The 23,876-nt window shown below is 51.2% G+C and overlaps 7 protein-coding genes and 4 non-coding genes across 11 annotated transcripts; 4 read left to right on the forward strand and 7 right to left on the reverse strand.

Moving 5' to 3' along the window:
• The first annotated feature begins 68 nt into the window (after nt 1-68).
• NCU00811 (hypothetical protein) lies at nt 69-2,188 on the forward strand. Its single transcript, XM_959261.3, has one exon. It carries the CDS (start codon nt 381-383, stop codon nt 1,287-1,289), a length of 909 nt encoding a protein of 302 aa, XP_964354.1. The 5' UTR covers nt 69-380; the 3' UTR covers nt 1,290-2,188.
• A 706-nt stretch (nt 2,189-2,894) lies between these two features.
• gh2-3 (glycosylhydrolase family 2-3) lies at nt 2,895-6,754 on the reverse strand. The gene is made up of 2 exons (XM_959260.2): nt 4,248-6,754; nt 2,895-4,180 (listed from the first exon to the last, which is right to left on the reverse strand). Exons 1-2 carry the CDS (start codon nt 6,278-6,280, stop codon nt 2,998-3,000), a joined length of 3,216 nt encoding a protein of 1,071 aa, XP_964353.2. The 5' UTR covers nt 6,281-6,754; the 3' UTR covers nt 2,895-2,997.
• Nucleotides 6,755-7,036: 282 nt separating this feature from the next.
• NCU00809 (MFS monosaccharide transporter) lies at nt 7,037-9,640 on the forward strand. The gene is made up of 2 exons (XM_959259.2): nt 7,037-7,991; nt 8,056-9,640. The coding sequence occupies exons 1-2, from the start codon at nt 7,747-7,749 to the stop codon at nt 9,452-9,454; spliced, it is 1,644 nt and encodes a 547-aa protein (XP_964352.1). The 5' UTR covers nt 7,037-7,746; the 3' UTR covers nt 9,455-9,640.
• Nucleotides 9,641-9,661: 21 nt separating this feature from the next.
• On the forward strand, nt 9,662-12,800 carry NCU00808 (C6 zinc finger domain-containing protein; the record flags this gene model as incomplete). The annotated part of the gene is made up of 6 exons (XM_959258.2): nt 9,662-9,762; nt 10,307-10,381; nt 10,451-10,526; nt 10,581-11,275; nt 11,362-11,934; nt 12,457-12,800. 6 exons carry the CDS (start codon nt 9,662-9,664, stop codon nt 12,704-12,706), a joined length of 1,770 nt encoding a protein of 589 aa, XP_964351.2. The 3' UTR covers nt 12,707-12,800.
• NCU15052 lies at nt 12,781-12,881 on the forward strand. Its single transcript has one exon. It is a non-coding gene; the product is annotated as a tRNA-Leu (tRNA).
• A 452-nt stretch (nt 12,882-13,333) lies between these two features.
• On the reverse strand, nt 13,334-14,030 carry NCU00807 (hypothetical protein; the record flags this gene model as incomplete). Its single annotated transcript, XM_959257.1, has 4 exons — nt 13,334-13,392; nt 13,529-13,683; nt 13,766-13,857; nt 13,968-14,030. The coding sequence occupies 4 exons, from the start codon at nt 14,028-14,030 to the stop codon at nt 13,334-13,336; spliced, it is 369 nt and encodes a 122-aa protein (XP_964350.1).
• Nucleotides 14,031-14,603: 573 nt separating this feature from the next.
• Nucleotides 14,604-14,692, reverse strand: NCU15053. The gene has a single exon. It is a non-coding gene; the product is annotated as a tRNA-Phe (tRNA).
• Nucleotides 14,693-15,721: 1,029 nt separating this feature from the next.
• NCU00806 (hypothetical protein) lies at nt 15,722-18,274 on the reverse strand (the record flags this gene model as incomplete). The annotated part of the gene is made up of 7 exons (XM_958713.3): nt 15,722-15,790; nt 16,050-16,333; nt 16,401-16,435; nt 16,497-16,631; nt 16,819-16,968; nt 17,673-17,694; nt 18,253-18,274. 7 exons carry the CDS (start codon nt 18,272-18,274, stop codon nt 15,722-15,724), a joined length of 717 nt encoding a protein of 238 aa, XP_963806.3.
• A 511-nt stretch (nt 18,275-18,785) lies between these two features.
• On the reverse strand, nt 18,786-18,874 carry NCU15054. Its single transcript has one exon. It is a non-coding gene; the product is annotated as a tRNA-Lys (tRNA).
• Nucleotides 18,875-20,002: 1,128 nt separating this feature from the next.
• On the reverse strand, nt 20,003-23,626 carry NCU00805 (bZIP transcription factor). The gene is made up of 4 exons (XM_958712.2): nt 23,131-23,626; nt 22,400-22,773; nt 21,302-22,213; nt 20,003-21,218 (listed from the first exon to the last, which is right to left on the reverse strand). Exons 3-4 carry the CDS (start codon nt 21,601-21,603, stop codon nt 21,050-21,052), a joined length of 471 nt encoding a protein of 156 aa, XP_963805.2. The 5' UTR covers nt 21,604-22,213; nt 22,400-22,773; nt 23,131-23,626; the 3' UTR covers nt 20,003-21,049.
• NCU14032 lies at nt 21,654-23,422 on the reverse strand. The gene is made up of 3 exons (XR_897782.1): nt 23,131-23,422; nt 22,400-22,773; nt 21,654-22,213 (listed from the first exon to the last, which is right to left on the reverse strand). It is a non-coding gene; the product is annotated as a ncrg82 (non-coding RNA).
• Nucleotides 23,627-23,876: the final 250 nt, after the last annotated feature.

A 23,876-nucleotide genomic window follows, 5' to 3' on the forward strand; every position in this document is an offset into this window, starting at 1 on the left:
GCGCCGTGGGACCACAAACGTGGACCAGGGGCAGCTCCTGTCGCTCTGTCGTTCGTTTCTTTTAACCACTTGACGCCCTCCTCCCTCTCCCTCGCGATTTTCATTCCTCCTCCATCCAACACACCACAACGACGCACAACGCCTCCTTTGTTGCGCTTCACCACACTCTTTTCTACAACTCTTGCGCAGATATCCCCATCTCGCAGCCATTCCTTTGGACCGCGGTCCCACGCTACACCAACACTCCTTGGATTGATTGCACAACATAGACCACGTCGGCCACCCCATCTCAATCGACTACTATAGACTAGACATATACCCAGCATCCTTTGCGCCATCTATCCATTCCAACTAGACAAACATTTATCCAAACCGACAAGATGCAGATCACCAGCCTCCTCGTCCTTGCCGGCGTCCTCGGCGCCTCGGCCATGCCTTCTGGCCACGCCCACCTCCACCGCGCCGCCCACCAGCAGCGCGACCTCAAGTTCTACAAGGCCGAAAAGCACTTCCCCATCCCCATCCCTGCCGCCACCCCCTCCTCCTCCTCCGTCGCCGTTCCTTCCAGCACCACCGTTCCTGAGCCTGCCCAGTCCTCTGCGGCTGCTGCGACCGGGGACGACTCTTCTTCCGATGACGAGTACATTCCCTTCTGCGGCGAGAACAAGAACACCAAGCGCGTCACCTACGCTCAGATCATGTACACTGGCAACACCGGCGACGCTGACGGCTGCGAGTGGAACTCCAACTTGATGACCGTCCCCAAGAACATCGCCGACAAGTACCACAACCGCATGTACTACACCAACGTTGCCGACGTGCCCTACCAGGTTGTTTGCGGCAACAAGATGGGTTCCAACCACGGCCTCAACGGCATGTTCAAGGTCGCTACCAACAAGCAGCTCGTCTTCACCCTCCAGCCTGGCGAGACCCAGCTCGTCGTCGCCGCCGCCAACACCCAGGGTGTCTGCGCTTTCTCTGCCGAGGAGGTTCCCACCACTACGAACGGCCAGTTTGCCGGTAACTGGGCCGAGTTCGACTTTGAGAACAGCAGCAACGGTGGCTGGTCTGGTGCCGACTGCTCTTCTCTCGTTGCCCAGGCTGCCGGTATGGACGTTCCCGGCTGCCAGATTTGCGGCCACGACACCTGCTCCACCATTCTCCCCGGTGGCTTTGGTACCAACGCCTACACCAAGGGTATGGAGGCTGAGGACGGTGTTGGCCTCAACATCGCGAGCGGCCAGCAGGTCACCCTCAACATCAAGGTCGGCTACAGCGGCAAGGACTAAACATTTCGTTGCCGAAATAGAAACCTTTGTCTCCGATTCATGACGATGACCGATGGAGCCTTGTAGGCAGCCTGATTTATGGTGGTTCAATGTGGTCCTTCCTATCTTGCTTTCTTGTTATATACTTCACGAAGGGGCGGCGTGGTGTGCTTGGAAAATTGGTGCTTCCCCGGCGAGGGTACGGGCTACGTTATCTAGGCATTTGTTAATCCAATACCATTTTTGATGACTCGAATCAATCGTTGGTCGTGTGGTGATATCCGTTATTTTTCAAAAAGTCCACTTCATCACTTACCTGCGGCATTCCTGTTTGCAAGATCTCATGTGCGCCGGCAATGAATGCTAACAAACAGCAGCCGCGCCACGCCACAGATAGAACTGCGCGGCATTTGACACCACCACCACGCATGGCTTCTAAATATACTAGTATCATCGCTCGAATACGAGAATCAATCCACGCGAAGCAGGGATAATTATGCCGATCAAACCCAAAATAAAAGCGCACATGGCGACATAGGGTTCCACGGCCCAATTCCCTCTCTGGGAGCCGGCCTCCTGGGGGAATTGCAATCAATGCGAACAAAGGCATAGGAAAACACCACAGTCCTGGGCCGTGGTAGACTTCGTTGATTAGTTGGAGGATCCGATGGAGTGGTTGGTTGTTGGTAGCACAAAGTGAGAGGGCGGGGTTTCCTGTACCTACGTATTCCGTCCCTTCCGTTCCTAGAGGTACTCTTACTGGGACGTAAGAGGTAGTTGTTATGCTTATTCCAACCTACACTACAGCCGCCCCCCTTCGATGTCCCGGCGGTTTCTTGATGATGCCCCCCTGGATCATTATCAACGACGGGAGTCTCCTCAAGATTTGTTGTTGGCTTGATATTTCCTTGTGCTTGTGCTCCTTTTCTTCGGCTTCTTTTGCTCTTTTATTCACGAGTCCAGTCCCCCCCTGAAAATAATAGCAGGGTTGGATTGGAACCGACCTGAAGTTTGACACCACGTTACTGATCAATGTCTTCGTTATGTTCCGTGTCATCTCAGCTTGCGTGATAATGTTTTTGGAAGCTATTGCTGCTGGCTGGCCGCTAACTAGCAGCCGTCAATTTATTCCCATGCATCAGCGTTATTGTGGCACAAGTCTGCATCCAACGCATGACGTGCCTGATGCAAGGCAAGGTACTTTCTCTTGCCTTACCTCTCCTTTCCCCCCTCTAAGCGGACGATGTGTACTTACCCACGCACCACTGGATGCATTAAGGTCTGGTAGTGAAAGCACTTTATGCTTACATCCGGTTAGGCATCGAATCAGTAAATAATAAGCTGCGAAGCTGGCATCTCTCTTTGGGTCGAAGCGTGCACGCCGGTGTCTGAATGTTGCTGTGCGTCTTGCATTGTGTGTTGCTATCATACTTACATCAGAAGCGCCTTCAACATGCTTTTTGTCACTTTCCCCGCGTCGTGTGACCCAAGAGAAAGGGGACATTGAAATGGTTTCAGTTTCCGCTCCTCACTGATTATTTTTTTTGTACTACAGTTGCACAATTGTTGAATGACACGTGGGACTATGTTCGAGGGTCGTGGTTCGAAAGACGTGTGATGAAAGTGCTTTTGTGTCATGATAGCATATGCAAGTATGGAACTATGTGCTTTGAAGGTGTTCAAATTTTCAATGTAGAAGCATCCTGCTAGTGATTCTAATGCCTCCCCTTCAAATCAGAGGCTTCAACACAAACGAGAACTTCATCTCCTCAACCTTGACGAGCAAATCCTCCCTCACACCCGGCCCGCAAGCTGCAGTGCCCACACCCGCAACCTTTGCGTCAAGCCTCAACAACGTAGCATCCTCTTCCACGAGATCGCATGGATGTTTTGCCTCTTCTAACGCCTTTGCGCTGTGTCTCGTCGCTACGAAGCTGAAGTTCCTCTCGCACTTATCAGACCACTCACCGTCGTCCCCTGCTATAGCTCGTAGCCCGGTCCCCTGAGGCTCATGGATGGCTACCCACCTGGTACCCATGCGGTTGCCGTTCTCCTGTGGTACCTCATAAGGGGTCTGAAGATCAGCGACGTGGTCCACCGACCAAATTCCGAGGCGCTGGGCAGTGCGCTTATCAGGATAGGATTCTCCCGGTCCTAGGCCGAACCACTTCACGGCATCGAGACGGCGTGAGAGACGGAGATCAAGACCCACACGAGGGACGTGGGCTGGAAGGGTGTTGACGTAGTCAGAAGACTGAGGTTTCAGGGTTACCGATATGTGAATGTCGCCAATTTTAGTGATTTCGTAGACTGTATGGACAAGGTACCCCCAGGAGAGAATTGGCGGGGAATGAAGCGTTCTCGTTGTGATTACGACCATCTTAGCAGTGGCAGTAACGTCGAAGAATCGGAGCTGGCTAGTCATGGCATGGACACCGAAGCGCTTCCAGTACGGGAGGGAAATGGGATTATCATTGTCGGTGGGTGGACGCCAGAAAGAGGGGATAATGGCCGCGCCAGTTCGCGGGTTGGGTTCGAGGAGGGGGGTACCACCAGTTGTCCAACTGGTCATATAGCCTTTTGCATTGTCGAAGTTGATGGTGAAGTTATGTCCAGTAATGGTGGTTAGAGTGCCAGATGATTCGGATCGGAGTGGAAGATTGGTCAGGCTTGGTAAATAGAAGAAAGTGGAACCATGGGAAAATCCATCATCAGACCCGAGTTCAAATTGAGCCCAAGCAACTTCGTGTCCCTCTTCCGCCCATGCTGTCGAGCTTTTCAGGCGGAATGAGACGCTCAACCACATAGGTGGATGTAACGGCAATGGTCGCCTTAGACTCAGCTCGATGTTCTTTGATGATCGTGGGAGTATATGTGGCAGTTCCATGACGCCAGCGCTATGCAAGATGGTACTAGGGAATGCAAATTTGTTAGTGCCTCGGCGTCAAGTTAGTCAAGGGGAAGTTGACAGGACTTTACCTAGTGGTGTTCATAAAAGATTCAACTTTCCAAGTCGCGGTTAAATGATTGACTGAGACAAAGTCGTAAGAGTTCGTGATCCTCAGCTTACAGGCCACATCACTATAGTCAATCAACTCGGCTTTTATAGGCTGATACACTTTCTGAAGCTCGAGTAGCCCAGGCGTCGGTTGATGAGTGCTGTACAAAAGACCGTCCATGACAAACGTCCCGTCATTAGGAACATCGCCGAAATCACCTCCGTAAGCATAATAGGACTTTCCATCAGGGTCTTCTTTCCATAAACCGTGGTTAGCCCACTCCCATATGAAGCCTCCTTGAAGGCGAGGGTAGGCGCGGAATGCCTCTTCGTAATCCTCGAGCCAGCCAGGTCCGTTTCCCATTGCGTGCGCGTATTCGCAAAGCACTATAGGCTTCTCAAAGGTGCCATCAGACCTAACGCCTTCAGTCTTGGCGAGGCTGACTAATCGCTCAACGGATGGATACATGTATGAGAACATGTCTGCAGACTCAGCATGAGGGTCTCCTTCGTAGTGGACTAGCCTTGTAGGGTCGATATCTTTCGCAAGCTCGTACATGGCTTTGTGGTTTTGGCCATAGAAAGCCTCGTTGCCCAAGGACCAGATAATGACAGAGGCGTGATTCTTGTCCCTGTGTATGAGCTGCGCCATACGATCCAGATACGCTGCTTTCCAGGACGGATTGTCACTTGTAAACTTGGCGGCATGACCGAAAGTAAGCTTCTTTCGCTCTTCGTAATCCACCTCTTCAGGTATATTCAAGGGCCGTGCAATGGCATCGTAGAATCCGTGACATTCAAGATCTGCCTCGTCTATGACCCAAAGACCGAGCTCGTCAGCAAGGTCCAGAAGCTTTGGGTGCGATGGGTAATGGCTGCATCGCAGCGCGTTGATGTTGTGTCTCTTCATAAGCAGGAGATCCTTTCTGATGAAGTCCAGCGGTACAGCACGTCCAAAGGAAGGGTGATGGTCATGTCGATTGACGCCGCGGAATCTGATGGGCTTCCCGTTGACACAGATCAGTCCGTCCTTCAGCTCAACCTTGCGAAACCCGACCCTCTGTTTAACCACATGGAAAAGTGTCTCGTCGACCACATGCTCTATCCGGACTGTGTAGAGATTCGGGCTTTCCGCTGTCCATTGGTCAACATTGTTGATGGGAATCCTGAGCATCACCTTTCTGCTGCCAAAACCCCAGTCTTCTGCACAGCCGACAATATCTTGGTTGTGATCCAGAACTTCTACTTCTATCACCGAGCGAGAGTTTGTTTTGACATCGATCTCGGCAATGAGTATTCCATTTTTGTATTCGACGTCGAGATCTGTCCGTAAGAACCAGTGCTCGATGCGCGTTTGGGGGAAGGCCAAGAGGTGTACGTCGCGGAAGATGCCCGAAAGCCACCACTGATCCTGGTCTTCAATGTATGAGCCGTCTGACCATTGGTAGACCCGAACAACGAGCTCGTTGGGGCCGGCTCGGTCGACATATTCGGTTACGTCAAATTCGGAAGGGTTCCTGGAACCTTGAGCGTACCCGATGAGAACACCGTTGATCCAAATGTGGTAGGCACTGTCAACGCCGTCGAATCGCAAGCGGAGCTGGTCAGTCTCACACGTGTCCGGTACGAAGAAGGAGCGTCGATAGGTACCAGTGGGATTCTCCGAAGGCACAAAGGGCGGACAGACGGGAAATGGGTATTGGACGTTGGTGTAGTGTGGGATACCGTGGCCTTGAAGCTGCCAATGGCCAGGAACTTGAATGGTAGTCCACTGGTATTTTGCGTTGTGCTTGTCAGCCGAGTTGTGGCCATTTTCTGCGGTCGGGTCTGGAGCAGCTAGAGGACTCGAGGCGTAGTGAAAGTCCCATTGGCCGTTGAGCAAGAGGGAATTTTCCGTGGGAATGTGGTATGTCCGTGGAGGTAGAGTGTTGCGCCGGAAGACAGACTCATTGCAGTAGTCGGGTGTGCCGTCGACTTCTTCAGGGGGAATTCCCCGAGAGCGGGAGGCCGTCATTGCGGAAACGGCAGCTCTTGGGGCTTGGGAAAGAGATGGACAAAAAAGAGTGAAGGATAGGTACGACGTGGTGTTATCGAAGGCAAATCTCAAGCACAAGAGAGGACGCCAGCCAAGTGTCCAGGCGTTTATATTCCAGCAAGCCGAGACAGCCCATCTTGTTTTGTGTCTTGCCGCATTACCCGGTCATCGGCGTCGGTTTCAGTGCAACACCGCACGTTCTGCCCTGGTGTTTTGGCTCGTAATCGGGCATTGAACATGGTGAAAGGCGAGACTCATTGAGTGACTGTCGCGAGGGGTTGAGGCAGCACACTGCGACCCTGTGACCCCGCATTCTTCTTTCTGCATAGACAGGTACCTACAAAGTACATGCTCCCTCCGTAGCGGCCCATAGAGGTAGGTAACATGCACCAATCAAACTTGTCAGTAGAAGTATACGCGGTTCAGGTTGGGAAAGGATTCTTCCTTCCCAAGCTGTTTGTAGGTGAAGTAAGGAAGGTGCAGACATGAGAAAGGATGGCTCCGTCCCGTCACCAGAAGAAAGCGTTCGAAGAAGCTAGCCGTTAAGGGTTAGCACATCAGTTCATGAACAGTTCATGTTTGGATGACTGGGGGGAAATGCGGGGGAGGCACAAACTGTCGGGGAAGTCGGAGCCGGCCCAATTGTGGAAGGAGATTGGTTGGTGCGGATGGGTGCTTCAACAACATGCAGGCACTGCACTCCAAAATCGCTTCTGTTCTCCAACTTGCACTTCTGCTCCTTTCTCTTCACTCTTCTTGCTTGCAGCCCATTCCAGCTGCTATGATCTCTACCACCTGTACAGCAATGGTACATTATCAAGGCCTTTTTGCTGGGCTCACATTCAGCCGTTTGTTTGATTCCTCCCCTTCGGCAGAGTGACAGATTGGGCAACACTACCAGTCACCAGGACCCCCAACAGAATCATTGTCTCGTCCATTTCCTCACTCGCTGGTCATCCCAATGTTCAGAATCGCCACCACGGTCTTCTCAAACCCCATGGATAGGGATACCTATGCTACCATAGCTATGCGGACGAGAGTCCAGCCTCTCCAGGTTCGGAGGAAAAGGGACCGAGACCGACCCTGTCACCGTTTCCCCAGATTTGTCCCCCAGATTCGCCATCACAATGCACCTAATATCTGGGGCCCCGGATCAACCCTGGTTATGACACCCTTGGCAGCCACACCTTTCAAGTTCCCCTTCGGCACGGCAGCTTAGAAAGGTGCTGACGGGTGCGAAAGCAACATCAATCAGCATGCAGGGTTGCGCCAATTCAAGAAGCCTGGACTGATCCAGGACGGTGGAAGCACATGTAACGAGCTCATCACTGCTTTGCCATCGTGGTACAAAAGGGCACGATGACCTCTTCGCTTTCCGCTTTGGAGAGGTGTCTCTGGTAACTTCCACTTGCTCTCTCAGCATAACTCCTTACCAGCCAGTCAACATGGCTCACAGCATAAACGAAAAGGAGGCCATGGGTGCCCATGACGATGCCTTCCCAGAATCCGATATTACTGTCCAGTTGGCCCATGATGTCGACAACACAAAGTACTCGCCCTGGTCCAAGAGCATGTTCCGCCTCTACCTTGTCCTCGCGTGTGCCTACCTCTGCGGATGTCTCAATGGGTACGATGGAAGTCTGATGGGAGGCTTAAACGGTATGAAAGCCTACCAGAACTACTTCCATATGTATGTGTTCATCGGCCAAGACACCCATAAGTGATACATCAGCTAACCTCTTGGGTTCTTCCAGGTCCACTGCAGGCTCGGGAACCGGCCTTGTTTTCGCCATGTATAACATTGGCAGTGTTGCTGCCGTTTTCTTCACCGCCCCTGTCAACGACTGGTTCGGGCGTCGCTGGGGCATGTTCACAGGTGCTCTTGTCATTATCATTGGCACGTGTGTCCAAGCCACGACACATACCAAATCCCAGTTCCTAGGCGGTCGCTTCGTCCTCGGTTTCGGCGTCAGCTTCTGTTGCGTATCAGCCCCTTGCTATGTCAGCGAGATGGCTCACCCCAAGTGGCGCGGCACCCTGACAGGCTTGTATAATACGACCTGGTACATTGGCTCTATTATCGCTTCGTGGGTCGTCTATGGTTGCTCCTATATCGAGAACAACAAGGACGCGTGGCGGATTCCCATCTGGTGCCAAATGATCACCTCCGGAATCGTGTGCTTGGGAGTCTTTTGGTTGCCCGAGAGTCCCAGGTGGCTCGTGGCTCAAGACAGGTACGAAGAAGCTGCCAAAATCCTGGCCACCTACCACGGCGAAGGCCGGCTCGACCACCCTCTAGTACAGCTGCAACTCAAGGAGATGGCCAACCAGATCTCGTCAGAGGCATCCGACAAGAAGTGGTACGATTACCACGAGCTTTGGAACACTCACTCCGCCCGTCGCCGCCTTATCTGCGTCCTCGGCATGGCCTGCTTTGGCCAAGTCAGCGGCAATAGCTTGTCCTCCTATTACATGGTCAACATGCTCAAATCAGCCGGTATTACCGATGAGCACAAGGTATTGGCGCTGAACGGTATCAACCCGGCCTTGTCGCTCATCGGCGCCGTAATGGGAGCACGCATGACCGATGTCGTTGGCCGCCGTCCTCTTCTGCTCTACACAATCGTCTTCTCTTCCACCTGCTTCGCCATTATGACGGGTACCAGTAAACTCGCAATGCCGGGCCATGTTGGTAACCTTGACGACGCTGATACTCAAGCTCTCACCCCATCCCAACGTGCTGCCGCTAACACGACCATTGCCTTTATCTTTATATTTGGCATTGTCTTTTCTTTCGGATGGACGGCCTTGCAGTCCATGTATATTGCGGAGACACTCCCTACAGCTACCCGCGCAAAAGGCACTGCTGTCGGAAATTTCGTATCTGCTGCTTCGTCTGTCGTTCTTCAATATTCCTCTGGGCCTGCTTTCGAGAAGATCGGGTACTACTTTTATCTCGTTTTTGTGTTTTGGGACCTCATTGAAGGTGTCCTGATCTTCTTCTATTTCCCTGAAACCAAGGATCGCACCCTCGAAGAACTCGAGGAAGTGTTCTCGGCTCCTAACCCGGTCAAGAAAAGCCTGGAGAAGAGGAGTGCGCAGACAGTATTGAACACCATGGGAGCGCCGGATGACGAGAAAGTTACAATTTAGTTTGGTCAATGGAACTTGTGCGTGATTAAATGGAGGTCAAGCCCATGATTCCGATGGCCAATCAATATTTTCATCAGCCCAACCTTCACACGTTGGTGTGATTATAAGAGAGTACACTAGGGTTCGTTGCTACAGAGTTCAACTACGGACCGTAAGCGCCTGGCCTTGCTCATTATAAAAGTGCTGAGCACAGTCTATCGTAAAGTCATGGCCCAACAATTTCCGGACAAGAAGTTCCAGCTTTCGTATACCACGACGGCTTCATGGCTTGATACCAGGGACCGAGCCTGGCATGATAGCCTGTTCCTGTAAGCTACCTCCCCTCGTTCAAATCATTCCCAACCCCAGACCCCTTGTCTCGGTAGTCTCCGCTTTCCCCGCATTATTAGGGCCAGGGGGGTATGGCTGGAATGTCCCGGACCATCGCGTCCCTTTTCTCCCTCTTCACCTCTTGACGCCGGGTCTTAGTTAGCAGTCCTTTGAAACCGGACCGCTTCGAATCAAGCTAAAAGTGTTGATAGCCTTCTACGCCGATCCTGCATGGAAGTAATGATGATGCAAGATGGCCATGGAGAACGACACCAGTAGCGGGCCATCAAGGAAGCGGCTCAGAACATCCCACGCAGTGAGTTTTGCTTTTTTTCTGAATTTCGTCCCATGTTGCTTAAAGGGGTCATCCGCTTATGCAACTTACTATCCAAGTGTGACTTGTGCCGGTTCAGAAAAATAAGGTTTGTTGATCCTCGTATCGTTCCCTTGGCTACCCGCATGTGCATCCTGCAAAGGTGCCATGCCGCTGTGGTGGAGGTGTTTTGAACCTGGAGTTCATGCCGCTTACTTTCCTGATGATAGATGTGACGGTGATACGCCATGTGCGGCTTGTGTCGCAACTGAAAACGACTGCACTTATGGATCTGAAGCCAACTCGTGAGTGATACCATTACGTCTGGCATTCCTTTGATTAAACAGATCACTGGCTGACAAAATAAACCACAGGAGAGGAAAGAGTGATCTCATCCTGGAAGGGGTGTTGCGTGTTGAGAAGTATCTTCACGAGTTGAATGCAAACATTGTCAGCTGCCCTTCTCACTCATCGCATCTCCGGCACTAACATTCGTATACCTAGGCAGCATCGCCACACTTCGTTAGTCGCAGTTCTTCTCATCATGTACTGTCATCCGCGGTCGGCTCGTCAGTTGGTAGAGGGAGCTTCTCCGGAGGCTCCCTAACCGACCTGCGCATTACACCTCGCCCTACCCTCTGTCCACATCCGGACGAGCTAGACAACGCTAACAACCTGGAGAATGCTGTTCTTGAATCACGGCACACTTCTACAACGGAGTCGATATTACAATGGCCCCATTTCGACGTCTTTCCTAGTCTTCGCAAGGACTACACTTCCATCTTCCACCTTGAGCAGTCTCGTCCTCGCATCAAGACGAAGAAAAGAGACATTTATCCGTATATGACAGAAGAAGAGGTCGACAGCATTTTGGATGCTTTCGGCCATGCCGTCAACTTCTGGTATCCTACAACGTCAAGCGATCAGCTACATAATGCTCGGGCACTCATCACGAACGGAAACTTTGAAGACAACGATGAGCTCTGCGTCTGCCTTGCTTTACTCGTCATGGCACTGGGTTGTGCAAGCAAGGTGACGGCAGGCTTGATGGAAAGCGCTGCTGTCCCTGAGAGCGAACAGAGACGCAGAGCAACTTATCGTGCAACGGGCGATATGTATTTCGAGAGTGCGCTCAAGAAGCTTTACGTTGCCCACATGGATGTCAGCTCCATAGCCACACAGTGTCTTTTCTTCGTAGCGTGAGTTTCTTTGGCTTCAATGTGCCTTAACCACCCTCCATCTTTCCAGCTCATTTTCCGACTAATACTAATCTCTCAACCTTCAGTCTTTACTTCGCCTTCCTTCGCCGTCCCCTCCAAGCATGGGAGTATATTTCCGCCGCAGCCACCAAGTGTCTCCTTCTCCTTTCATACTCTTCCCAAGATTCCACTTCCGAAGATCAAGAACGTATTCGCCGCATCTTTTGGTCCTGCTACATTCTCGAATCGGATTACTTAGCTGAGCTCTCCAACTTGCCGCTATCAGGTATTGCTCGTGTTGAATCCTCAGTTCCGCTACCAGATGCATGGTATAGCACGCATTCGAACGCCCAAGAGGAGGAGCAGAGCTCTTTGTACTTTTTGGCCTGTATCTCGATGAGGAGGCTGCTGAATCGAGTACATCAGCTACTGTATGCTAGGGGAACAGGCGCGAGTTTGGATGATAAGCGGTTCCCTGGCATTGTGAAGGAGCTGGATCATCAGTTGGATGAGTGGAGGACTGTGCTGCCAGAAGCCTTTGCTTTCGAGGTTGAGTGGCCGCCAGTCGGTGCGAAGCACAATATCACCGGAGTAAAGACGGAGCATGGGGGGTTCCTGAGGCAAAGGTATCTCACTTGTAGGAGTGTCATCTACCGGCCGTAAGTTACAACTCGTTCGCTACCCTCAAGCGAACCTGGAAGATACCTAGCCATTAACCTTCTGCCACAGATATCTTATGTGGATGCTAAGCAGTTCGAATGCCGGCTCCAGCCCCGTAACCAGCCCAATTACAACAACCGGTGGATCCAGTGGCATCCAAGGTCCTCTGGCCTCCGTTCCAGCAAGCAGCACGGCCGTCCGCGTGAACAGTACCACTACCCCGTCAGCTATGAACATAAAGCTAGCAGAACACGAAGTCCTAGCTAACTGCAAGTCTTGCCTGGATGCATGTTTGCTTCACATCTTGAACCTTAGGGGGTTTTCTCAGACCTTATTAGTTGACACGTGGATCTGTTCACTTTCGTGCGTCGCTCTCCTTTTCTTTTCTTTTCTTTTCTTTTCTTTTCTTTTCTTTTCTTTTCTTTTCTTTTCTTTTCTTTTCTTTTCTTTTCCATTCTTGTCTTTTATTTCCATACATTATTCGAATTGAATCCAGTACTGACACCCAAAAAAAAAAACAGAATGGCAGGCGCAATGCTCGTTCTCTTGGCCGCCTGCCGGATATCTTTGCTCAAAGACCTCATCGGGCCCGAGATCCTTCAAGCGGGAAGCCACTTGAGGGAATTGTTGGTAGGATGGCAGAAAGTGCAAGGAGATCCGAGCTCGCCCAGCGTGAATCAAAGTATACATATTATCAAGGAGGCTGAGAGGTTCATCAGACAGGTCTATAAGGGTGGAAAGGATGAAGAGCAAGGCCGCATTGAGGAGTAAGATGGCAGATCGCATGGACCGCGAAAAGAGACCAATCTCAAAATGAGAGAATATGGACCCAATTTCATCATAAAGGCAAGATGGCCGAGCGGTCTAAGGCGCCACGTTAAGGTTAACCCTTAATCCGAGATATCCGTGGTCCGAAAGGGCGTGGGTTCGAATCCCACTCTTGTCAAACTCAATTGTCTCCACTTCTCTGAAGTCGGTGATTCGCTTTTTCCTTTTCTACCTTTTTTCACTTTTGGTATTTCTGTTGTCTTGGTTTTTTCCAATTTTTTTTTCTTTCCGGATCTGAGGATGGCAGCTCCTGGCCTTGTGCTTCCCTCTAGTAGTGTGGTTGCAACCCATTCCATATCGTATGCTGTGCTAATCAAGGAGCAGACGGCTAGCTACCTCTACATTACCTTGTCTTTACTTTCAAAGGGCCGAAGACATCAAGCCTAGCTAGGCAAACAGCACGAAGTGGAATGTCCTGTGACGTTCGACCTTCTATCTAGACCAGCTGGTCCCCAGTTCTGGCCGTTGGGCCTTGCACCACTCGTCGAACTGAAGAACCGCGCTGCCGGCGATGCCAATAGTACAAAGGAAGAGCGAGTCGCTCCATGTCTCGTGAGTCCCGTCGGGAAATTAGCCGATGGTGCGCAGGGCATTGTCGATACGGAGCTTCCAGTAGTCGTAGGACTGGCCTATTTCGTTGGTGCAATAGGATCACCTTGCTTGAATCCAGACCTTTTTTTCATTGCTAAACTAACATCTTCGTGGAGGGACATGACCATACAAGGCTTGAAAGTGTTTACCTCCAAGATTTCTCGCTAGAGGTACATTTATCGAGTCCTTCTAGTACCGTGTCAAAGATTTCCGAACTCATAACCTGAGCAATTTTCGGTAGTCGTTTCTCACCAGCGATGGAAAGAACCAGCGTCTCGGTCTCGGCAGCACACAGCCTTACCTTGATGACAATGTAGCTTTCTCGGTACCTATAACTGAGTGAAGAAAAGGTTGCTGGTAAGCGTGGGGGTTGAAGGCAAGTTCAAAGCATGTTGCAACGCAAAGGCGTACTGCCCATGTCCCCCTTCAATTCTCCGTGTATAGTACCACGAGACCCAGTTGGTCAGTCCTACATTTGAGCTAGTGCCTGGCTTATGGTGATGCTAGGTCATTGAATAACCCGTCAGTTTGGAACCAGGCTACTGAACTTTTCATGCCCTTGTTGGGTGCCTTCTTGTTGCAAGGAAAGAGCCACGCGGACTGTGCAACATACCGCAGTAGCAACGGATGAAAGCCCAGAAAGCGCTTCCGGCTGACGATGTTGGTAAGTGAACATTTGTATACCTTATCCTGCTTCGTCAGATCTCCAATTTAGACAGTCCTATGACCCTCGAGCTGTGCCGAGGAGACGACTACCTAATGATGGTAGAGGTAGAGGTACTCTCGTGACCATCAAGGTCAATACTTCACATCCCCTTCCTCTTCGAGCTCTTCAGCAACGTTGCTGCGGCTTACATCGCTTTCTACCCGCTAACAGGCCATACGTTGGAACCTGAAGTTCTCCAAAGTCCGGTTCCACCAGGTAAAAGTCATACGTCTTAGATTACCCTCAACCGGTGAAAGCGCTTCCGCGGAGCCTACCTTTATCGACTGAAGTATAATCAACAAGCTCGCACTTACAGGCAGTTCGCAGTTCTCTCAACTTGACCTTTTCATTTCCTCTTTGAAACTCGGGCAAGCGATTCCAAACCCATGACTTATACGCGAGTCATGTTCACAGTGTCTAAGTTACAACAAGAGATAACAAAAAGAAAAAGGATGACCCCTGCTCTTCCCTCCTAAGCATCCATTTTTGTTTCGGCCACAACTCCACTACGACCACGTCGAAAACAACAAAAAGAAAAGTTGATGCGGTTTGTGTGGATCGAACACACGACCTTCAGATTTATGAGTGAAGTGGACTTCAGTCTGACGCTCTCCCAACTGAGCTAAACCCGCCTTGTTGAAAGACGGGCCAAGATGTCGAGTTTATCATAATGGGTTGAGTGAATTGCTGCCGTGCCGCATGCTGAAGTGGTGATGCGCTGATGCGGATGGTTAGTCTGGAACAACTTGAGCATCAAAGATGGAAGAAACGCTTGGTTGTTTCCTTTAATTTAAGGGGATGACAGTTGGGGGAAAGAAGGACTTTGAAACCTTTGAGAAATCTCGAAATTCGGACCCGACCCAGCTTCGAAACCAAGGACACTACCTCTATATTACAACGCCTAACCCCCCTCCAAGGAAAGATGCATTGGCCAGGAAACATTGATTGTGGTTGTTGTCCAACAACTACAACGCATGTCTGGAAACAGGTTTTCCCACTACGGTACTTATATAGTTTCTTCCACCAGTCAGCCGGCAACTCTGTCTTTACTCGCTTCATCTCAATCTCAAGCCTGATATCTGCTCTCTGGCGATCCAACACCCCCCAGCCTCTTTGGCAGTTTGGTATGCTTCGGCATGGTTGCTTCGCTGCTCAGAGGGTTTGGTCCTTGCCCGCTTGTTTGGATTCATCTCGAGCATACCTAGGTAATGTCGTTGATCTTCTTTGTTCTTCCTCCAAGCAAGCACTTCATGTAAGGTAGCTTGCCAGTCGCTGTCGTGTTGGGCCCCCTCGAGTTCCAGTCCTGAGCGCCCGAACTGGTCCCGGCAACTCGCTAGCGTGATTAAGAAGTACAAGTTGCAAGAAAACTGGGTTGTGCCGTGGTCTCGCTGGTTCGAGGCGGTTATCGACAAGGTCAATCCTTCCTCTCTTTTTTTTTTTTTTTTTTTTTTTTTTTATTTTATGTTTTTTTTTTTTTTTTTCTCGTCTTTTTCCTTGTTTTTGTGGGGGGGAGGGGGGGGGTGGGGGGGGGTGGGGGGGTGTTTCTTTTTTTTTCTTTTTTTTTGTGTTTATTTCTTTCTTGTCAAGAGCGTGGGCTGGGGTGGTGTCTTTATTGGGTTTATGAACAACTTGTGGTCGATGGGGCACTCCAGCCCACGCTACTAAATCTCCTTATCTCCCTCATGAGTGGCCTTTTGAGTTGCAGAATTCGACTTGGCCTCGGCCTGAAACTGTTCTCATGAAGATTTGTCAGGCTCGGCGATGACGAACTCTCCGTCAGCATTGACCATGATGCTGGGAAAACAACACAAAAAGATATACGACGATTGTTAATGGTCTGGTCCTTGTTGTCCCGCTGGGCCGTTGCTTTGTTTATTGTCTTGACGAAGGATTTGGGAACGCCGATGGTTCGTTTTACGCGAGAACGGTTGTCATAGTCGGGGTCGTCGTTGATTGGACCTCAAACAGCGCGTGTCGTCCAGCACGTACAGGCGCCGCAGGTGAATCCTGCGCACCGAGGGCGGTGGGCTGTTCAAGGGCCTTTGCCTGATCCAACCATTTGCGGGTTACGGAACCTACAACGTATAGGACGCCCAGCTTGTGAGCGTGGTGCATGTGCTTGCTCGTAGCCAACAAGGTCAGGCCGAAGAAGGTTACGAAGAAGAAGAGGAAGAGAACGATGATGAGAGGGGTAGGGTCGATTAACAGTTGTTGCTGCTTGGGGACGTCGCTGGGCCATAGAACGGGGAGCAGTCTTTGGTTGGAGTTGTTGACTGGAGTAGGTTAGTGACTGATCGTTAAAAGAACGGGTTTTGCATGGAGGAAGGGTGTGTTACTTACAACCACAGCGTTGTGACTGAATGTGCCCGGCATACCTGGGATGGAACATCTATGGCATGCAGTTCTGAGGGATCATGCTATTCATACCAGGCATACCGGGCATTCCTGTCCATCACCTGCTCCAGTTCGTCATGGCTTGCTGCCGGGTTTGTTGGGCCTTCTGTTGCATGGCCCCGCAGAACCAGGAACATGAACGTTGGCAACGTGAGGAGCCATGGTGTCGATGGTGATCTGTTTTTGTCAGTATCGTTTCAGATTTCCATCACAAAATGAGGTTGGCAGCGTAGAAGGAGCCCGGGTCATGGGGTTTGAGGGCAGCAGAAGAAGATTATGAAGGTCGCGAAGATGACGGGAGAAATGACATGATGAAGGAAAATTGAAGTTGTAAGCTATTGATGACGACGGGAGTTTAACTCACATTACATCAGGAGCAACGTTGAGCTCGGCGAGCAAAGCACAGTCACCCCAGACGAGGAATTTGACGATGAGGGTGGCAACCAGGGCGATGATAGGTGAGGGTGAGATGGCGTTGATGGCGTTGACGATGCCGGCAGCAGTGAAGATGCTACTGCCAACGATAGGTGGCGACAATGATCTTGTCCATCTTGCTGGTTCACGACTTGCCTTGTGAAGGAGAGGAAGAAGTGAGAGCGAGTAGACTGCGTGGAATGAAGGACGGCGCGGGCTACTCGAGAGTTTGTTATGTGAGAAAGGGAGAAGGGAAGAGGAGCTAGGTGGAACGAGACGACTGGAGAATTTATGCTCGTGTAGAAGAAAGAATCACTGCGGGGCTTAAGGTTGTGTTTGAGCTCAGAACCCCTCGGCCGAGAAAGAAAAAGCGAGTCCTTGTTGCCTAGAGGTAGTCAACGTGTGTTTGAACTGCAGTCTGGACTTTTCAAGGACGCGTTGGACGGGTGTACAGTCCTCAGAGTAGAGCAAGGCCAGTGGCAGTTAGGGCTCGAAGGAGGAGGGGTTCAATCTGGAGGTAAGTCACAGAGCTCAACAAGATTGTGGCTGTGCTCCTTGCTTGTCGGATGAGTAGTAGAGGTAGGTATGGTTGCTCCAGAGGGCACATAGGGGGCTGGGCCATTCCGTCTGGTATCAAGTACAGCAGGTGACCAGACCTCTTCCAGGGCGGTTCTTGGGTGGGATCATCTAACCTTCCAATCCCTCCAGGAAAAGGACGCGACGCAGAGAGCTTCACTTCCTTGAAGGGAGGAACGGCAACAAACACACGTGAGGTAGATAGAGGCACTTTTCCAGATTTCCTACCTGATAGCCCAGCAAGCCCTACCTGATTTGGAAAGAACACTGTGAACTTCCAATTTGTGTATCTACCTACCTACTTATCTCCTCGAACTAATCAGTGAGCTCATTTAATGTGTTCACTACCTGGGTAGAGGTAGCGGAAGAGGTAGAGGAATAAGTAGAGGTAGGTACATGTAGGTAGAGGACTGAAAACAAACCGGGATTAGAGCCAGACACTCGAGTTTCTTGAGCGGGCAGAATACATAAGCGACTGGCTTCTCATTCAGACATGAAGCAAACTTTAGGCTATAGGGCGGGTTTCCTATTTCATCCCTGATCCACTGGGAAATTGTGAGGCCAAAAAAAAGACGGAAACTGACTCACCCTTCAGTACCTTCAATGGGAGCAAGTCGTCCGTGACATGACATACTCGAGTGTAACAGCAGTTTGTCGACCTACATCTCACACCCTGAGCACGGAGATACCTATGCTTGCCTACAGGTAAGATTAATCAAAATGCATACCTACTTGATCCCCAGCTGAATGCAGTGTTTTCCTCCTTCTTGACTGTCACGAACGTGCCTGGGCATATGTGATTGTGTACGTCCGAAACCAACCACCTCCATCTTGACGTCTTGGACAGTTCAGGCTATGGCCGCAAATTGTCCATGAGATCAACATTGAGTCTGTCAAGTAAAGCCCGGCATTGGCACAGACGGGACCGAAGCTCTTGCCCAAGTAAGGCCGATTTCGGATTGGCGGATCTGATGCCTCAAGACATCTACTTTCGCAGCCGAAAATAGCTTTAAAAAGGCGATGATGTATGTTAAGGGCGGAATGGTTGAGTTATATCCCACGTCGTATGCCAGTACATGAGTGCAAACGCGGAAGGTGCGAAGCTTTATCAACACTGATCAACCGCAGAATTGCAAACATTTTGACCACGATTGTTTATTCCGGATACTGCAAACGCAGCAAACCATGAACTGAGATGCATTCTACAGCGGTAGAGTTCTTACCAAAAAAGGTTCATAAAGCATGGTTCTAGTATGGGATTGCCAAAAAGATTGTAGACAATCGTACTGGACAGAGTCTCGTAGATGTGAAAGTAAAAAAAATGAAAGAAGAAAATCAAGCCGCCCACGGCGAGACTCGAACTCGCAACATTCAGATCACTTCACTTGTTCGTAAAAGTCTGACGCGCTAACCAATTGCGCCACGCGGGCTTGACTTTGCTAGGTTGAGAAAATGACGCTGTTCATCTCCCTATAGGGCACAGGGCGTCATTGTCTTTCCCCCCTTATTTGCTTTCCTGGCCAAGCCAAACCCTGCGTGCATCCTGATCCATGATAAAGCCTGCAGGCCGCGTGCAGTGCCGGTTGGCTGCTGAGTTCTTTGTCTTTTACTCACTGTGTTTACAATGTTTGCAATACGGTGTTGCAGCATCAATCCCTGGTGGTTGAATGGCTGGGTGCCCGCCGGCGGGTGAGGTATTGTAGTGGCAGGCACCAGCCAGCCCTCGGGCGGGAATGCATTCATGTCGTTGTCAGGCCAGTGGGTGGAGTATGATTGCAGGATGGTTTCCTGTGCAGCCATGCTGCAAAAGACGCCGAACACCGCCCGTCGGATCGTCAAGGTCATTTTTGGACGAGTTTCCACATGTGCAAAATGTGAACAAATTTTTAATGCCTATTTGTGAGCTTCCCCTCCATCCGACAGTGACGAAGAACACGAATCGGGAAAAGGCCGGAGGCGGGGAGAGCTCTAAAATCATCACCATCATCCCTGTGCACTTCTTTTTTCCATGGATCCTGTAGGCATTACGATCTTGCCGACCAACAAAACAAAACAAAACAGAACAAAACAAAACAAAACAAAACAACGATAACAAACAACGAAAACAAAGGGGCACGAAGGCCATCCGGCCGGCAATGCGCGACAAGCGACGAGCGGAGGGCGGAAGGCGGAAGGCGGAGAAAGAACAAAAACAGCAAACAAGGGTTCGGTGGGAGTTGAATTGGGCCCCTGGAATCCCGCGTGAAATCGGATGGATCAGATGAGGAGTCCTCACTGGAAGCTCACGACAGTTGGGTTGCGCCCGTTTTGCGGGTCCTCCCTTCTGTCGCTCGGCTTTCCAAATTTGAACAAACCGAACCGCTTGGCCGGCAACTCGTTGAAAGTGGGTGAGCGTGCGACAAAAGCTTCGCAAGCACAGTGCAACCGCGAAGATCAGGGTCAAGTTGCGCAATTGTGTCCATGTCCGTGTCCGGCCTGACCAAGAACTGGAAGATAAACAGGACCCTGAAAAACACAAAAATCTTGTCCATGTCGTGGCACAATGCCTGGTCCGTGACAACCCAAACCGTCTATCTATGCCAACGGCTGGCTTCTCGTCACCATGATTCCTCTTTTAATTAATTTAGTCTTTTCATTTTGAAATCAACGTCGAGCGGCGCAAGCTTATCATTGCAAAGAAATCTTGCCATGGCGCTACGACCGTGTGTTATCGAACACCCGAAGACCTGCGCCTCATGACATAATTAAGGCTTCTCATCCAGGTAAGAAGCTGAACCCTTCCTTTCGAGTTCCGATAATTGACCTTGCATGGACACTGGCTTCGAGTTTGATTGTGTCGGTATTCTTGAACAAACGGAAGTTTCCTAGTTACACAACCCCCCTCTCTTCCTCTTCCACTTCGTAATGATAACAAGCCAACTTGGCCCAAAATAGACAGACGAGACTCCGGACAACGCCATAGTGTAATGCTTCCCCAAGTCCATGTCCAGTAACCAAGCTCGTCGGCCAAGTGGTCGTTGCCTTGGCCAATGTATAGTGCATAATTCCCCAATAATATTTTCCATGCCACCCCAGAGCGAGTCGCGTATAAATGGTATCAAACTCTTAACCCATGTGAGGCAAAGGCGACTCGCAAAACAACAAAGAAAGAGAAGTTGAAAAGAACCCAAAACCCATGGTAGACGCCAATGGTTGAAACAACGGATAATGCGTGGGATCCGAATGCTCCACGGTCAAAGCCGTGCAGACGCCATCCGGACCCTGAGCCGTTTGCGTCGTCGGAGAAAAGAAATCCGAGTCGGGAAAGAACCGACGCGTGCCGTCTTGAATCGAGTGCTTATGCAGGCACAACGGAACCGTCTCTCTCTGAAGATACACTCCGAGAAAATGGCCAAAAGATTCCGCGTTGTTGAGATCCACCAAGTCGGTATAAACGCTCGCCGCTTTTCCATATAGCCCCCCTGCTGGCAAATTCGAGTCGGATCATGTCGTAAGGCATCATAGCCTGAATTAGGTCCGTTCTTTTTGATGAAGCCATGTGCTTCGTGTCGAACATTGTTCGTCATCCCAGCTAAACAAACGTAGGTAAAGATGCTCGACGTCTTTCATTTCTTGGGTCGGCTGCTGGGCGCTGTGATCTTGCTAGTGCTCATAAGATCACCAATGTACTTTTGCAGGAACTTGTTATTGTTGTCGAGCTTGTTGTGTTCCTCTTTGACAGCCTCGATCCGGTGGAAGAGGGCCAACAGCGAGTCCTGAAGCGCCTTGGCGTGCCTGTCATTCACAGTTAGCATACCTACCATCCATGACTGTGCGAGCGCCGTCATCGGCAGCGGTCATTGGCAGGGAGAACTCACCTTTGCAACTCTTCTCTTGCTTCCTTGCTCAGCATTTCGAGGTCCTGGCTCGTTCTCCTCGGACTCATGGCCCTCACGTCGTCGGGCCCAAGCGTCATCTCGACGGGGCCAACCTCAATAGAGTCGCGCGGTACAATCATGGTCCCACTGCTCTTTCGGCTCGGCAATCGTGGTCGTACCGGGACTGGAGCATGGATGACTGGCTGCTCTTGCTGGTCATGTTGCTGATCGTCGGACGCCCCGGATGATGAATCTGACCACTCCATGCCGGATACCTTGCCCATGTGATTGTCCTCCATCATTGTCAATTACGAGTCCACGGCGGGCAGTAGTCCTGATGTAGTCGTGATATCGCTGCGACCGGAAAGGGTCACAGGAGAGGTGTGTCGGTATGGATGGGACGAAAGTGTCCGCCTGTGGAGCGATTCCCTCTTGCGTCCGTCCTCTTGGTAAGGCGGTATCTATTTTTCTTTTTCTTTTTTTTTTTTGCCACCAACGTGTCGTCCCGTGTGTCCAAACCAAACTGGACTGTTGTGGATGCGAATGGTGTCGCAAAGATAGAGTGTTCAAGGGGTAAAGGCGCTTTTTTTTTTCCGAGCGAGCAAGCGATCGTAGGCACCCAAAAAAAGGGGGAGGGGGGAAACTGGAAAAGGCTGCACGGGGCAGCAGCGAGGAAGCTAAAGCGTGGGTCGTGGGCCCGTGGGCTAAGTGGTCGAGGGTTGCCTTTTGCAGAGGACGGGCTGGGCCGAAGCAGAACCGACGACGTCAGGATATCGAAACGTACCCTACCCTCTACTTTTTTTTTTGGTATAGGTAATAGGCAAAAGTCGGGGGGGAAGTGGTGTAGTGATGAAAAAGACCCTAGTCGTTTGTTTTGGCCAAGACGTTTGCGGAGAGGTGTAGACGAGGAAGCTAGAGAAGGCGTAGTGTGAGCGCCGGGCCTGAGAGGGTCGCGGTGCAGTGCAGTGCAGTGCTACGTTCGCGCAATGGAAGACGAAATATGGTATGGGCAGGCAAAGAGAGTGCCAGCTGGTGGGTAGGTTGATGGGTGTGCGGGATAATATGACAGGTTGAAAGACTTGAAGGTGGTGTACCAACCCTTGAGATAGCGAGCACCGACTGCTACGCGGTGATGTGAAGGCTCTTGTGTTTCTGAGCTGGGACCCTGGACTGAGGCTCGCGTGGTGCTTGGTTTTGACCTTCTTTGCCCTTCTCTGCGGTTGTCCGAAATTATGCTGGCAGGATGCTGGGATGGGTCGATGGGATAACCCTGGAATTGGTGGGTTTGGTGGCAGAACAAGAACTGAACAGGTTCAAATTCGCAGACTGGGACGAAATGCAGACCTAAAGGCCAGAGGGTCTGGAGAGTGTGAGGTGGACAGCGAAAAGACGGAGCAAAAGGAGGAATGGAGGCGGCGAGTGGACCCCTTGCTGGGTGGTCGACGGGGGCTGGTCAGGAGACGGCCTTGGACCTGTTTTTCTGCCGCGATCAGCGAGCTGTGCCTTGCCAACTTTGGGAGAGCTTTTTGACTGGCTGCAGAGGGCTGCTGTTCGGTGTGGTCACAAGAGCGACTGGAGAAGCTGTGTTGTGGCAGCTCGCTGGGGCAAGCCGCTCGTCGATCGGAGACCGGAGGGAGTGATGGAAAAACCACAGCATTTCAGAGATCGAAGGGCAGTTTTGTGGTTGACGATGCGCCCCCCTGGGCCAAGCCCGACGGCAAGCAAAAAAATAAAATAAAAGGATTGGCAGCGACGACCGCAAGCCCTCTCACACCGCGACACTGGTGCACCACAACGCAGATAGGTAAGTGTAGTGTACGCCAACATACCTTTTTCCTTTTTGCCTTTCCTTTGCGTTTTTAATTCCGGGCGCCTGTGCTCCCACTGTGCGGCGTCGTCTATTTCTTTTGGAAAACCTGGGGCGCTGAACCGAGGCAGTGAAAGACGGGGAGATGCGGCGTGTTTTACGTGTACGCGAGCGAGCGAGTTGGGGGTCTCGCCGACACTGCAGAGCAGGACGACAGGCGGCGACTCGTATACTGCTACTTTGACAAATGGAAAAACAAAAAGGGTATATCTCTTCTGCACCGTTCCACAGAAGAGAATGAATCAATGGTGGTGAAGAGGCAGCAATCAATTATGGGAACCGCATCAGTGGGGAGGCTGAGATTTGGGTGCAGATATTTTGGGTTTTGTGATTGTGGTGGTCGCCAAGGGAACGTGTGCCAGCCAGCCAGCGGGCAGAGGCTGCTTGCTGTCCCGGTGGGCACCGGGCTGTCCCCTCCCAAGTTCGAAGTGAAGGAAGAGGAGGGACGTGGAACGTAAACGTGGGAGCCCTGGGAAGAGGGGAGCCCGGGCCCCTGGGCGCAACGATGCCGTGGCTTGGACGGGACCACAAGGACCTTCCTTCTCTTTCGACTTTGCAAAATTTGTTTCTCATTTCCCCTCTGGGCCGACTTCCACGCCCCTTCCCTTTTGAGCGTCCGTCTCCACCTGGTTGCAGGGCCCGCTTTCACCAATCCCTGAGCCCGGAGTGTTGAGCGAGGTGCTTTCCGAAAAGGGGAGTTACGATAGT

This window comes from Neurospora crassa, linkage group I (genome assembly GCF_000182925.2).
Source record: "Neurospora crassa OR74A linkage group I, whole genome shotgun sequence".
NCBI lineage: Eukaryota > Fungi > Ascomycota > Sordariomycetes > Sordariales > Sordariaceae > Neurospora > Neurospora crassa.